General features: G+C 50.0%; 1 protein-coding gene and 2 non-coding genes across 3 annotated transcripts; 2 read left to right on the top strand and 1 right to left on the bottom strand.

Annotated features, from left to right (window-relative positions):
* Positions 1–490: 490 nt before the first annotated feature.
* crocc2 (ciliary rootlet coiled-coil, rootletin family member 2) lies at positions 491–14,578 on the bottom strand. Its single transcript, XM_061297161.1, has 36 exons — positions 14,519–14,578; positions 13,538–13,661; positions 13,361–13,458; positions 11,987–12,148; positions 11,721–11,804; positions 11,562–11,656; positions 11,001–11,145; positions 10,425–10,531; positions 9,948–10,148; positions 9,807–9,882; positions 9,608–9,697; positions 9,430–9,540; positions 9,162–9,361; positions 8,922–9,062; positions 8,579–8,723; positions 8,378–8,524; positions 8,078–8,308; positions 7,003–7,196; positions 6,816–6,943; positions 6,571–6,740; positions 6,325–6,492; positions 6,035–6,169; positions 5,816–5,959; positions 4,185–4,402; positions 3,892–4,051; positions 3,654–3,821; positions 3,234–3,567; positions 3,043–3,170; positions 2,818–2,929; positions 2,610–2,761; positions 2,079–2,477; positions 1,797–1,946; positions 1,520–1,720; positions 1,339–1,452; positions 1,092–1,271; positions 491–993 (listed from the first exon to the last, which is right to left on the bottom strand). The coding sequence occupies exons 1-36, from the start codon at positions 14,576–14,578 to the stop codon at positions 898–900; spliced, it is 5,568 nt and encodes a 1,855-aa protein (XP_061153145.1). The 3' UTR covers positions 491–897.
* trnap-cgg (transfer RNA proline (anticodon CGG)) lies at positions 4,097–4,168 on the top strand. The gene has a single exon. It is a non-coding gene; the product is annotated as a tRNA-Pro (tRNA).
* On the top strand, positions 6,222–6,293 carry trnap-ugg (transfer RNA proline (anticodon UGG)). The gene has a single exon. It is a non-coding gene; the product is annotated as a tRNA-Pro (tRNA).
* Positions 14,579–14,691: the final 113 nt, after the last annotated feature.

Here is a 14,691-nt window from a genome sequence, read left to right as displayed (position 1 = left end):
CAAGCGGTCTCGGAGGGTCTCACGCTGGTCCTTCAGCTCCGCGGCGTGTGAGGAATACTGGGGATTCCTTGCATTCTGCTCTGGGAATGAACGAGCTGCAGCCGGAACTGGAGCTGATGTTTAGTTTTGTTAAGTAAACAATCTTGCAATTTTTTTTTTTTTTTTAAGGGGGTCCCCTGATGACTGAGCCTGTGAGATATCCTCAATAAAGCACTCTATTCTAAGCCTGCTAAAGGACTTCTTTCACAATTTGGCCACACCCCCTCCCCCCCTACCAGCGGGGATAGACCACCTTGCATAATTAGCCGGTACCAGCCAATGGCGACGCGGGGGGCGGGTAACCGGAGCGCTGCCGGGGGCGGGGCTAGGGAAATCAAAGCGCCGCTTGCAGCCCGGTCCGGCCGCTCAGGAGAGAGCGGACAAGGAGGCGGTTCTCCTGAAACGCCCGCACACACACGCTTTTGTGGTTTGTCAGCAGATCATCCTCTCACAGCCACCGCAACACTAAATCCACTTTTTTTTTTTTTTCAAATTTAATGGTCAGCGTGTAATGAAAGACACTTCTGTCCCGCTCGGAGTCCCTCCCCAACATAACTCAAAGCGCCCCCCCCCTTGACAAAATACAAACAAAAAAGCCACACAAAGAACAACGTTAATGTGACTTCAAACAAAAGTCAAAATTAGCACCGTGTTGTCATCAATAGCAACTAACTAAATCTTTTAACTAATAACTATCAATATACCTTTTGAAACTAATCCTCCCAATCTTTTATTTTAATATTGATAGCCTGCAAGCAATAATATTTGTCCCCCAGAAGAATCGAACAGTTCGTCCCGTCCGCTCCGTCGTAAACAAACGCCCCGTCGTGGTTGTTGTTGTCGCGCATGTGACGGTGGCTACATACTTGAGTGCACGCCCGGCCGCAGCATCTTGTGGACGCAGGCCTGTCGCCTTCGTGTCTCCTCGTCCAGCTGCTCCTTGAGCGTGGACACCTGTGCACCAGATGTATCTTCGCTGATTGAGGACTTCAAAACCGTCGACCCCCAGCAAATCGAGTTGAGATGTTCTAGTAGGCTGCAGTCACACAGACCTGATCCTCCAGACACCTGACCCTCTGGCGATGGGCCTTCTCACGGGTCTCCAGCGCCTGCTGAGCCTGCAGCTGGGCCTGGCGCAACCGCTCTGTGGCCGTTTCCATCTCCTGGTGGTGGCGCGCCGTCACCTCCAGGAGGCGCTGTGCCTGAGCCTGCTCCAGCTGGCCTATCTGTGACTAAGATACAATATTGGTGATCTGAAGCATACCACATCATATGCACAGCTTCCAAAGAGGTGCTGACCTTCAGGGCAGTCACCTGGTCCTGCCTCTCCACCAGCTGTCGTTCGAGGCAGACGAGCGCCTCTTGCGTCTCCCTGGTGATCCCCTCCTCCGTCCTCCGCCTGTTTGTCTCTGCCTAACCGCACACACGTGAGGAGGAAACTCACAATGCAGTGCTGCTGTTGGATTTTGTCTCATCTCACCTTCTCCAACGACTTCCTGAGAGCACCTTTGTCCTTTCCCAGCCGCGTCACGGCTTTCTCCATGTCGGCTTTTTCCCGCCGTAGCTGCTGCAGCGCCGCCTGTAGGTTCGTCACCTTGCTTTCCAGATTTGTCGCCTTGCTCTCCAGTTGCTCAGTCTTCTCCCGCGCCGCCTGCTGTGCCCCCTGTTGCACCTTCAGACTCTGCGAGGAGTGAAAGCTCACTCGGATATGCAACGTGAAGTACCGTCGTACCTAATAAGGTGCCTGGTGCGCTAACCTGCTGCAGGCTCATCTTTTGTTTGTCCAGCTCACGGTTCCTCTGCTCCAAGTCCTCTTGTTCCCTTTTAAGTGTCTGACTGCGTTCCATCAGAGAGCGGTTCAGCTTCTTGCTCTCCGCCAGGGCGTCTCGGCTTTCGTTGAGACGGTCCTGTGATATCACATGTCGAGATGTTGGGATCAAAGCTCACACGGGTCGGGTGAGAGCGTCAAGCGGACTCGGGTCCATGCGCAAGAATGTGACAAATGAATCATTATATGGAAGAGACAAACGACGGAAGACCTGCAGGAGTTGTCGTTCCGTCTCGCTGTCAGTCATAGCTCTGTGCAGCTGCTTCAGGTTCTCCTGCAGCGCCCCCTGGCTGCTGCTCTGCTTGTTCAGCTCGGCGATCAGCGCTCGAACCTGCTCGCCCAGCTGTCCCTGTCGCCGATCAGCCGCGCTCTGACGCTCCTCGCCGGCTCTCAGCGCCGCCTCGCTCTCGACGAGTTTCTTCGACGCCTTGGTCAGCCTCTCCCGTAACGCCGTCGTCTCCGCCTCCAACTCAGATGCTCTTTGGCGGGCACACTGCAGCTCGGCCTCCAGGGAACCTTGAGCGAGTTCCAGCCGGACATTGCTCCTTCGGGCCTCCTCCAAGGCCTCGTTTAGTCTCTCGTGTTCCGCGTGGGAGCCGTCCATCTTATCCTTGGACAGAATAATCAAAGTGTCAGTCAGGAGCAGGGATGGGCAACTGGTACCGCATCGTCAAGTAACTCAGTAGTAGTTGGCATTATTTAATGGCATTTTGGTCAAACGTCTGGTTAGGAAGTCACACACCTTGAGTGAACTGGACTCAACTTGCAGAGTGAGCAGAGCGGACCGCAGCTGAGTCACCTCCTCCTCCAGGCCCGCCTTGTCTCTCTCGGCTTCCCGGTGAAGGAAAAACGAGGTCTGCGATTCGCGCAGTCGCTCCTGCATCTCCCGACGTTCTGCAAATAATAACAGTTGGATCTTGTCGCTCTCCTGCGTCCTTCACCTCCCTTACCGTCTTTGAACTGCTTCAGGGACTTGTGCAGTTTGGTCACCTCGCCGGCTGATTTGTCCTGGAGTGTTGACACCTGCTCGCTTAGCATGACCAGCTGAGCCTTGGACTCATCCTAAATACAAAAAGTCCAGTGGTGCCTTGACTCAACTTTATAAAGTGTCAGAGGCTTACAATAATAATGTCCCTATAAATAATAAGTCCCTGTGTCAGCTTTTACAGACATACTCTTTCTCTCTGTGTGTCCCTGAGTTCCCTCTGGAAGTCCTGCAGGCTGTCCTGGATGAAGTCCAAGTCCAGTTCCTCATCATCAGCACAGGAAGGGGAGATGCTGGTCAAGCCGTCTCCCGCCGAGCCTGCGGCGAGCGTGTGTAAACCTCTTGACAGCCGCATGTAAACTAACAAGCAGCAAGACAAACCTTGAAGAGGAAGTCTCCTCCTGGGAGATGTCAGGCGGAGACGGCGCAGCGCCGAGCCCACCGCCGACACTTTGCGCTCAAGCTCGCGCCGCCGGCTCTCGCTGATCCCCAAGCGACGCTCCAGATCCAGGGCGGCGGCCTCGGCGCCGTCCAGCCGGGCGCTTGCCTCACCGGTTTGGAGGGCGGCGTCCTCCAGGCTTCGCTGCAGCCGGGCGGCCTGGTCGCGATGCTTCTGGTCGGCCAGCTGCTGCCGGGCTTGCTGGACTTGCAGGAGCTCCGAGGCCTGACGCTCTGCCTCCTCCAGTTCCAATACGCGTCTCTGCAGGGATGACGCCTGCTCAGGTAGAAGAGAGATGCAAAGTTTACTTGTGTTTAACATTTAAGACATCTCATCCACCTTGGGTCAAAGGTGAGCAGGACCTGATTGGTGGCTGCATCTCTGGCTGCCTCGGACTCCAACACTTTCTGCTTGAGACCGAACGTCTGGCGTCGCGCCTCCTCCTGCTGCTGCTCCTCCTGACACAGTTGCGCCTGCAGCTGCTTCAGCTCTTGCTCCTGACGCTGCTTCTCACCTTCCAGGACCTTCAGCTGAAATCGACGTGATTTATTTTCTTCGACTGACTTCTGGTCCATTTCACTTCATATCTAATTTTCCAACCTGTCTGCGCAGCTCCTGATTCCGTCGGCGTGCCTGCAGCCGTGACTTCTCGATCTCTCGCATGCTGCTCCTCAAGGTGGACGCCTCCTGCTGCACGGCGGCGCTGCGCTCTTCCAAGACGGACAACTGCTGCTCACGCCCTTCCAACGCTCGCCTCAAGCTGATGGCCAAGGGAACATGTGACCAAAAAAACAGGTGTCAGTGTGGCTCGTTGGTCTAGGGGTATGATTCTCGCTTCGGGTGCGAGAGGTCCCGGGTTCAAATCCCGGACGAGCCCTTCTTTAAAACTTTACCTGCTGTTGTCGCTCTCCGCCCGCTTGATGGAAGCTCTGAGCTCCTGGTTGGAGGTGTGGATTGCTTCCTTCTCACTGGTTTCGTCCTCCAGTAATTGACGCAGGTTGAGGGCCTCCTTGCGCTGCTTCTCCCAACCCTGAGAGCTCTCCTGGAGGGACTGTCGGGCGTCTGCCAGTTGCTCCTCGGTGTGCTGCAGCTGAGCTTGAAGTGCCTCCACCTTGAAGGATGGAGAACATTATAAACGCATCACGTAGACAACATCGTATCTCACAATTAAACCCGACTCAGCATATCACTATTTCCTCTTGATTTCTAAATATTGTCAGAACCGATAATAAATTTAGAGGAGAAAAACTGGATTCAATTTTCATTCGTCCCTACGGGAGAAAATTACCTTCCACTGTTTATTGCTTAATTTAGTGGAAGAAGTCCAAAAATGTTGAAGCAGCTACTCGAGGAAAAAGATGAGACTGGCGATAAAAAAGCAAAAGTCACAAGAAGTTGAGTTCAAGTCCAAATGGGTGAATGAGCTCGTGTAAACAGAGCAGAGTGAGCACATGACCTATATTAGTATATATTTTTTTGATATTTATATTTGGCTCGAGGGAGGACGGGGGCTTATCAGGGCCGGGGGCTAAGAGCCATTTGGGCACGCGGCCAGCTTGCGTCTCCTCGCTGAGCTCACAGTGTCCAGAATCTGCAGAGCTGCGTGATAAACAGCAGCGCACCCCCCCTGAACTTCGGGACGTGTGGGGGAGGATGAGGAGGCCACACAGGATGATTCTTTCATAAACGCATCGTAGGAATAACAAGCTGATCCCACCAATTAGCCTTTATGAGGGACATTGGAAAAATGCAGCTCCCCCAAAGTCACTTAGTGACATTAATATAAATCATGAGTAGCAGTACGCCTAAAAAAGCCTGTCTGAAAAAAAAAACATAAAATTTGACTGAGAACTTGTTTTGTCATTGCTCGTGGGCGGAGCTTGGCAGCCATGTTGGACGCCTCGCCATTAAACAGAAAAGTCTCCCCGAGCCCACAAACGTCTCGTGTGTGATGAAGGTCCTGCCCTGAAGAGGTTCGTCCAAGCGGCAGAAATGTATCACACGCCCTCGAGGGCCGAGGGTGTGAGGGTCCGTTCATCGGCGCTCTCAGCTTCTAATTTTATATCATTTTTTTTTCTCCACCCCCCTCTTCTTCAGGATGAGATGGGGTAGTGTAGTGTTATATGTGCGAGCGAAGGGGGGAGAGGTGGGAGTGGGGTTGAGGGTCCCGCTGGAGCCAGCCTTTTGCTGTTACAAGGGGGAGAAAATAAACACCCGGCCGCCCCCCCCCCCATTCACTGCTGGCTTATTTACACAAGGGGTTAACGCAAACTTTGATTTCATAATACGGTACCAGGGACCCGCCATCCCACCGCTGTCCCACCAACCCTCTGATACTGTCCAGCTTCTCATGCTCTGTCACACAAACTATTTTCTTTTGAATAATAAAGAATTTTTGAATAAAAAATAAAAAAAATCACAGGTACAGGAAAATTTTTGTCAAGAAAAAACAATGGTAGAATATATAATAAAGAGGTCTTTGCTGAATGCTGCACATCCAGACAGATCAAGAGAATTTCCTGACCTGCTGCTGGGCTGCCTGCTGCTGTTGGCTCAGCTCACGCAGCTTCTTGCGTCCACTCTGCTCGGCGGCCTCGTGCGAATTAAGCCACGCCTCCAAGTCGGCACGCAGCTGAAGTGTCTCGCGCCGCAGGACGGAGATTTCATTCTGGAAGAAAAGGTGTGCGAGTTAAATGGAAGAAAAGCTTCTCAAATGGAGGGATGGAAGGTTGGTGATGGTGACCTTGTCCTGCTCCTGTGCAAAGAATGCTTCCTTCCGCGTAAGCTCCAGATGATCGGTTACCGATTTTAGATCTTGTTGGAGGATAGCAAGTTCCTCCACCAGGGATGTCTTCTCCGTGTCTTTCTGGGACAAAGCCTGACCATAGACACACAATCTTTGGGTATGGCCGGACCTCAGTGACTCATGTGGCTCGTTGGTCTAGGGGTATGATTCTCGCTTTGGGTGCGAGAGGTCCCGGGTTCAAATCCCGGACGAGCCCTTCAATGAAAATTCTCTTTGCTTCTGCTTACCTGCTGATTCTCGTTGTGGGCCTTCATAATGCTCCTCTTGCAGTCCTGCTGGACTCTGAGCATCTCCTCCTTGGCTTTTTGCACCTCGTCCCGACTGCGCTCCGCCAGTTGTTGGTTGAGTGAGCGCAGCTGCTCCAGCTGCCTCATCAACTCTGTGAGCTTCTGCTCCTGTACGGTAGATGAGCACCACCATCTGTGACGCCTCATCTTCATCCTACCGCAGCATCGGTTTCATCAAGGTCAAACCTGCTGTCTGCTTGCATCTTCCAGCTGCTCTCGGTGAAGCTCGTCGCTGTTCTTCAGGCTCTGCAGGGTCTTCCGCTCCGCTTGGACCAGCTTCTCTTCTAGCTCGCTGCGCTCCTGCGCGACCTGAGCAAGCTCACGCTCCGCATCCACACGCACTCGGGCAACATCACCTGCGTGTGAACGTGGTCGTAATCAGACGGATAAGAACAAAATGAGCAAAATGTTGGGGGGGGGGATCCACACACGTGTCAAGGCTTCATTAGCCGACAGCAATCTGCGATTCTCGGCCTCCACGCGGCTACGCTCGACCTCCAGGGACGAGGCCAGCTCCTGGCTTTGGAACACGCTGGTCTCCAAGGACTGCTTCTCAGCTCTGCAAGTTCAAGTGTGGTCAGAAGCCACGTTCTAACTCAACTCAATATGCCTTCATACCTGAGTGCCAGCAGCTCCCGGGCAAGGTCGCAGCTTTTGCGCTCGGCCGAGCAGAGTCGGACCTCCAAGGCGGCCTTGTCTTTGGCCAGACCGTCTCTATCTGCGGTAACTTTCTCCAGAACTTTCTCCTGCTCGTCCAGCTGCCTCCTGCTCTCGCAAAGCTCCTCCGATGTGCTCTGCACCTGTCTGCTCACCTACAACACAGTACTTGCTGACTTTTCGGCCTAAATGTCGCAGAGATGGTGAAATGTAGATCCAGGACCAAAAAAAAAAAAAAAAACTCATACGTCCAAGAACCTTTAGGTTGGGATACATGAATAAATCTATGAGAAAACCCAGAAGGGGAAAAAGTGCCGCAATGGCTGAGTTTATAACGTACCTCAGCACCCTCTCGTGTTTATATTTTTTTCCAGCGCGGCGGCGGAAGGTTTGAAAAAGCAATAATCAGCGTAATTTGATTTCCATTCAGGCTAAATTGAAGTCAAACAAAATATTAGCGCAGCACGTCTCCAGGCTCGGCCTGGATGACACCCAAGCTTTTTCGCATTTATTTTCACAGCTCGCTTATCTCAAAGTGTTTGGACGGAATTTGTCCATTTGTTTGGTTTGTTAAAAACTACCTGAGCTCAAGCGCGGAGGTCCGGTCCTGCTCAAGCCATAATAAAGCAGGAAAGGATTCTTGTCATTCTTCAGAGAGCAAAGAATGAGAAGACTTTGGCGGCGCAAATTTACGAGTCTCTCAAGTTAAAAAAAGCACTCCGAACCTCCATTTATCTTCCTCGCATTTGTGCATTAGTCTTTCTCCCCGCTGACTCGTAAAAAACTATTAATAGCACTTTAGGCCGAAGAAAAGATCACTTTTAAGGAGACAGTAATGATACTAAAAGTTATATACTGGCCTTCATATCTGCGGTAGCTTAGATTCTTGACAAAAATATGACATTCATTTTATCACCTGTCCAGAAAAAGAAACAAGTGAAACTCGGGGCTGAATTTTTCAAATTGTGGAGGAATCCTAAAATGGCCGCTCCGAACCAAAGATTTCCAGCATCTTTTCCGATCTTCAGACCCTTACCTGCGACCGCTGCTGCAAGTTCCGAGCGTTTTCCTTCTGCAGTCGCTCCAGGTCCTCTTCCGTCTTGCGCCGCAAGTCCCATAGGTGGCGCTGCGAGCTCTCCAGGGCTTCCTTCTCCATCAGAGTGTCTGTCTTCTCCCGTTGTAGCTGGGCCACCTCCTCCCGAGCCGACGCCCGCTCAGCTTCCGCCTCCCGATGGCGGTCGCCGAGCTCCGCCTTCTCAGCTTCCGCCTGAAACGGAGTGACGCAATTGGTGACAAAAATGAAGGGTCATGAAAAGTACTTGAGATGACTGCTAACCTGCAGGAGCAATCGGTTGAGCTCCACCTTGTCCTTGGCCAGGCCCTCGCTCAGAGCCGCCATCTTGGCCAAGGAGTCCTTCAATTCGGCTTCCTGGTGCCGCAGCTTCGCCAACAGCGCTTCCTGCTCCGTGCCGCGACACTCCGCCTGTGTAACGATGCGTCAGAAAAAAAGATACGGACCAGGTGGCGGTGGTCCAACCTTGCTGAGAGCCAGAGCCAGGCTAGCCTTGTCCTCCTCCAGAACCTCCTTCTCCAAGCCAGACTGGCTCAACGCCTCCCTCGCCGCCACCAACTCCCGTCGGACGTCCGAGTGCTTCCCCTCCAGCTCCTCCAGGCTCTGCTCGCTGGAACGTAAGCACATTTTCTCACGCCGTTGCGTCATTGCACAACAAGGGGGGAAAACAACACCCCCGAGCAATAATCCATCTGGCCTTTGAAAGATGCCAGAGGAACTGAGCTGGATCCCCCGAAAAACTTTTGTTTAATTTCAAACCCATCCTGCAAATAAATGCCATGTCATGATCTGTGTGTGTGCGTCGCACCTTCTCTGGACGTTGGAACGTAGCCGTCCCAACTGCAGCTCAACATCTCTCCGCTGCCGTCGCAGGGCCTCCAACTCGCCCCGCTGGGTGTTGCACTCCTGTCGGGCTTCTGCAAAGAGCTGCTCCACATGGCACTTCTCTCTGGGTACACAAAGACGACGTTTTTTTTTTTTTAGTTCTTCTATGTTCTCAGTCCTTATAGTCCATGTGACTCCTTATCTTTGTCGTGATGACTGATACCTGGAGACATCGTCCAGCGAGGAACGGTATCTATCCTTCTCCTGCATAGTTTCCTCCAAAGCCTTTTGGACCTCTTGACTTTCCTTTGCGACTTCCTGGATCCTCACCTCCAGTTCCGTCCTGGCCGAGTGGCTCTGCTGCAGTCGAGTACGCAGCGAGTTCGCCTCGTTCAGCGAGGCCTCCAGGCGAACGCGGAGGTCCTGGAAGATCGGGTATCATTTCAAGAGAACTATTTGCGATAGAGGGCCCCGGAAAAAGGGAAGCAGACTTGAGTTTGTCGCTTGTGCTTGTCGAGGGCATCCTGCACAGCCTTCAGGGTTGCGATCTTCCGTGGAGAAAAATCAAGAAGACCTCCACCATCAACCTCTCTGGACATTAGCTGGGGACCCATGTGGGCATTGTTAGACTGTGGCTATTTATACACATTGAACACTTTTTCTTCTGACCTGGTGGACCTCATGGAGTACTTTCTGAAGGGTTTGATTCTCGGCCTGGAGGACTTCCAGCTCTCCTTTGTCCTCGCTTCTGCTCGTCTCCTAAGCGGGAGACCGTGCAGGTCAAACAAACTGTAAACTTAAGCCTGACATTTTCCAGACGGCAGCTGCTCAACCATCAAAGCTTTGAGACCAGCAAATTGGATCTCACCATCCTGTCCAGGCTGGCGTCCTTCTCGCTGTTTTGGCTGCGGAGGTGCGTCAATGCATCTGTCAGCTCCATGATCCTGAATCAGAAGAACAAAATATGTATGATATCTTGTTTGGCTTTGCTCTCCTTTGCGTTGGGTACCTGCATTTGAGTTCCACTTTCTCGGCATCCCAGCGGCCCTGAAGCTGCATGGCCTCTCGGAGTTTGTCCTTTAGCTGCCGCTCCAGCGCCGACACCTCCGTGCCACCGGGGGAGCTCTCCTGCGTGGCCTCCAGATGACGACAGGCCACGCGGAGCTGCTGGCCGACGGCGACGCACTCTCCTCGCATGTCGGACAGCGTCCTATTGCAGTGGACCCCCACATACTAGCAGTTTGGCATCCACCAATTTTTTTTTCTAATTAAAATAATTTTGGGGGCGGAGTCAACCTTCATTTTGGGGGGAAAACTGTTATTGGAGGTTCCATTTTTATTTCTTTTTATTCATTTGGGGGGGTTTAAAAATAATCTTAAAATATTTGTTTTATGTACTGCTTTTTGTGAAGTAATGTGAATTACCGGATGACAACAATTTAATTGCAAAAACAAATTTCTTTGTGCTTTTTGTTGACTCACTCACCTGTCAGCAAAGGTCCTGAGTTGCGTGAAGGAGTTCCTCAGGGAAGCGGCCTGGCGCCACAAGCTTCTGACGCGAGCCTGCTCCCGACTCAGGCGGCAAGACGACGCCTGCCAAGGGGTGTGTGTGTGTGTGTGTGTGTGTGTGAAGGAAGTGGGAGAGAGGTTAGCGAGAGATGGCACCTCTCATGTTATTGTGATTCCAAACAGACGCTGTCCTGGAAGTGTGCTGGCACACACACAAGTCATTGGATTTCCCTGAATAAACACACGTCGGACATTTACGGCAACAAAGCGGGCCTCTTGCTCCCGCCCCTCGCCACTTGGAATGTTTTCACAGGAAAAAACAACGAAAGAAATAATTCGAGAGTGAATGTTGGCTATGAATGACCTTACTAAGGTTAACCCTTGAGTGATCCTGGGGACATTTTGGAGTTTGTCCACAAGTTCCACATTTTTCCACCAGATGGTGCTACGTGTCTCCTATTCGAAGAATGCAACAATTGTTCAATTTTTTAATTTCTACTGTTTTCCGCAAGGGCAGTTATTCAAAATACTATCAAAATAATAAGTTGCTGACCTCTTGCTGGTGGCGCAGGCGCGTATCGCACAGCTCGGCGTCCTGACGGGCCTTCTGCAGGCTCTCCACCAGGCCCTGGTTGAGGGCGTCGGCCTCCTCCAGCTGTTCTCGAAGTACACAGTTGACTTGGCTCAGGCTGCCGCATCTGGAAACACGGCAACACCAACTTAGCACATCTGCGTTAGCTTAGCTCGAGTCACACGCGCGTGTCCTGTTCCATGCGCCAATGCTATCTGCTTTGTATTACCTAATGGATGTTTGTGATGGATTTACGCCGCATTCGATGCAACTGGGATTTCGGAAATATCCGCTTTGGAGATGACAGGGTGTGACGTCAAAGACCTCCAGGCCACCGCGAACAAAAAAACACGGCTGAGGATCTCCAGTAAGATTTGGAGTGTTTTGTTTTGCTTGAAAATTCACACGGGCGTTGTGAGCTACAAGTGGGATGTTTCCAAATCCCCCAGCAGCTTCAAATGCAGCATGAGTGCAAGCCACACTTACAAAGCAATATTAATGACAGTGTCGTGTTTGGAATAAGGAATGGGAAGCTCTGCCCACCTTCTCTGTTCCTCTTCCAGCTGGGCAACCTTACTCCGGATGCTGATGCTGAGATCTTGCACTTGACGTTGGCCCGAGTCTTTGTGGGCCTGCAACTGGCCACCCATACAAACAGGGGTTGGTTTTGTGTGTGCACGAGACAAACATGTTGGTACACACCAACAGTCGCATCTTCTCCAAGTCGGAGGTCTTCTCCAAGACTTGTCCTTCCAGCTGGCCACACCTGCTTTTGTACTGGAGGACCTTGTAGAAAAAAAAACAGGACCAGATTGAGGAGTGGACTGAACAAAAACTCTTTTCAGCATTTATTTCACATCCTTAAATTTTATAATTCAACCTGTTTTATGGCTGAGGACAAAAGGCCTTTTTGTACACTGACCTTATGGAATTAATATTACGAGCGTCTCCATCACTACTTAGCTCACCTTGGTCTGCAGCCTCTGGACCAGCTGGGCCTGCTTCTGCTGGGCCTCCTGGAAGAGCAGCAGCCTCCGTTTGTACTCTCGCTCCTGGACGGCCTGTTGCCACGGCGACGGGCTGTCCCGGTCCGACTCTGCTGGCGACGGCATGCTCAGCATTCGATCCAGCTGGATGCGGAGAGAATTCTTTGAAGTTTGGATGAGCTACAAAGTGTTTTCCATGTTCATTAGGGTTTGAGTTAGTGGAATTGGGTTTTATATGGTTAGAAATAGTATAAATAGTGTCAGTTGACGTGGCCAGGTTGAAAAGTTGAAACATTCTGGCAAGTTTGGATTTGACTTTGATTCCGAATGATACACGGCACGACGGGTAATAAGCTGTTGGAGTGTGTCGACGTTACGCACGTACTATTTATGGAGCGCGCAAGCCTTGATGTCATTTCAGGACTCCAAACGGTTGCCATGGTTGATACCACACCCTGGGCGTCATCGTTGCCTTCAGAAACATGCTTTGAATTATCTTATTTCTTGATATTCATGATTTGTGCCCCTCCTCGGTTTTGTCTCCTGATAAATACTCGAAGGAAACGCTTTGATGGTGTGGCCAGCGAGCAAGCGGAGGCTGGCTCCGGAGGCCCCCGTGAAGCCTTTGGTGTTGGCGCCAAACCGAGGACGGCCGAGGTTGGGTTCTCGTGACGCTTCTTGCGAGCAGCTGATCGAAGCTCTCGGGCCGCATCCGCCACATCTGGCGGCCCGGCGTGCAACGTTTTAGCGCAGCTGCCGCCATTTTTTTTCCTCTTCGAGCCGAGGGGCTTAATAAAGAGAATTAATGAAGCGTGCTATCTGGAAGATTCCTAAACACAGCTGGGGCGGATGTCAACGCTGGAATCACGCTGAGAGCGCTTGCTGGGAAAGCTGCGAACAGTTTGTTTTATCCAAAAGGAGACTGAGGGCCACTGCAGAAAAGCGGAGACTGTGGAGTGGGTTTTATCAAAGGGGCCCAGCTTCGACCTTCTTCTGGCCTCACTATTTGATCAATATTTAGCCAGACAAAGTGTCATGTGTGCGTCAAAATCAACCTAGCAAAGACGCTAATTGGGACCTATATGTATCCCCTAAACATAAACATAAGTGGCAAACTAATGAACCGGCTTTTATGGTCCGGTCCGAGCAGACAGACTGAGCGCAGTGTTGTCACAAATGGCAACTGTGTGTGGCAGGTGAAAAAAAATAAAAAATTATTCATCATGACGGCGGTCCTCTGCAGTGTAGACATCACAAGAGGTGCCTTCATGGACCATCTTTATTGATAGTTACAAATGATTAACTTAATTCCTCCACTTTCAGATTTAAGTGAAACATTTTCCATCTTTTTCTTACCTTTTCAGTGAGGCTGCATGGTTGGACTTGCTCCTTGCAGATCGTCTGAGTCAAAGTACCCTCATCCTTGGGGTTCTCCTCCATTTTGGTTGCCTCACCTACCAACAGAAAAGCAAATCGCACAATTCACTTTTTTTTTTTTTACAAAGCGCTTAACGGATTATTTGTTTTTCCAACCGTCAGGCGACTCGGCCAACAAGTTCCGAGTGATGATGTGGCGGATGCGTGCTGACACCGGAGCCGGTGCGACTCCAGAATCTGCTTCATGGCTCTCAGAGTCAAGCAGAGACTCCTCCAACTTCTGCAAGTCATTGATAAGTAATAATAAGGATTTTAGAAATGTCTCATATATGCTAGTTGCCTTGTCTAGGTTGGCTCAATGGAATACTACTAATTAATCTGATATTTTAAGATCAGTCAGAATGACAATTTCAATTGTTTTGTTTTTTTATTTTATACGTATGTTAATTTTTTATAAATTACCTTAGCAGCTAACCACGTGCTCTTGAGTTTTATAAAAATAGATTTACAAACCTGTTATGTAATTACAGTAATAGTAAAACTAGTACTCAAAATGTAACTTTTCTTATTTGTAAAGGAATTAATTACTTAGCAACAGCTTACCAATATTTTTTTAAATATTCTTCAGGTGTCTTGCGATCTGTATCAAGGTTGCGCCAAACAAGGCAAAGTAAATGATAAACATCAAATTGTTAATTATTAGTGTTGAAAACGAAACATTATAATTTAACAACTATACAAAATTGTAAAACAAGCGGCTATTGTATAAAATAGATATAAAACTGACTTAAAATTGGATTTTCGATGATTCTCGAAACGGATCAAAGACGGAGGCCGAAACCGGAAGTCAGCGGAATATATTTCCGTTGCCGTCTAATAAACTTTTAGAACAAATTATTTAGTTTGAAAGTTAATATTTAATTGCTGTAGTTGTTTAATCGAGTAATTTAAATATTGTTTTAAATCAAATACTCCTACGTTAAATTGCGGACAGCGCCAACATCATGCGGTTTACATGCGCAATATTTTACATAACAGTAGATAATTAAAATCTGTCAAAAATATACCAAAAAAAATCTGCAAACTTCGACGATTAATTAATAAAATAATCAATAGAAATAAATAAAATTTACCAACCTGAATGACAAGGTCTAGAGTAGGTGAAAGTGTGCCGTCCTCCTCCTGCGAGGAACTCATTCCAAATAAAAAAGTGGAGTAAAAATATTCTAAGTAAAAGGACAAAAGTTGCTGGTCAAACTTTTTAGTCGACTGCAAAGCTTTTGCCGTCCCTGCGACCACTGATCAGCTCG

This window comes from Syngnathus typhle, linkage group LG14 (assembly GCF_033458585.1).
Source record: "Syngnathus typhle isolate RoL2023-S1 ecotype Sweden linkage group LG14, RoL_Styp_1.0, whole genome shotgun sequence".
In the NCBI taxonomy this organism is placed as follows: Eukaryota; Metazoa; Chordata; class Actinopteri; order Syngnathiformes; family Syngnathidae; genus Syngnathus; species Syngnathus typhle.
The sequence above is the reverse complement of the archived record's forward strand: the minus strand, read 5'-3'. Positions and strand labels throughout refer to the sequence as shown.

Coding starts and splice junctions, on each gene's coding strand:
- crocc2 (XM_061297161.1), bottom strand. CDS start 14,578: ATGAGTTCCTCGCAGGAGGAGGACGGCACACTTTCACCTACTCTAGAC. Junction 10,532..11,000: donor GCCTGCGCCACCAGCAAGAG/GTCAGCAACTTA, acceptor ACCCCTTGGCAG/GCGTCGTCTTGCCGCCTGAG. Junction 6,170..6,324: donor CCCACAACGAGAATCAGCAG/GTAAGCAGAAGC, acceptor GTCTATGGTCAG/GCTTTGTCCCAGAAAGACAC.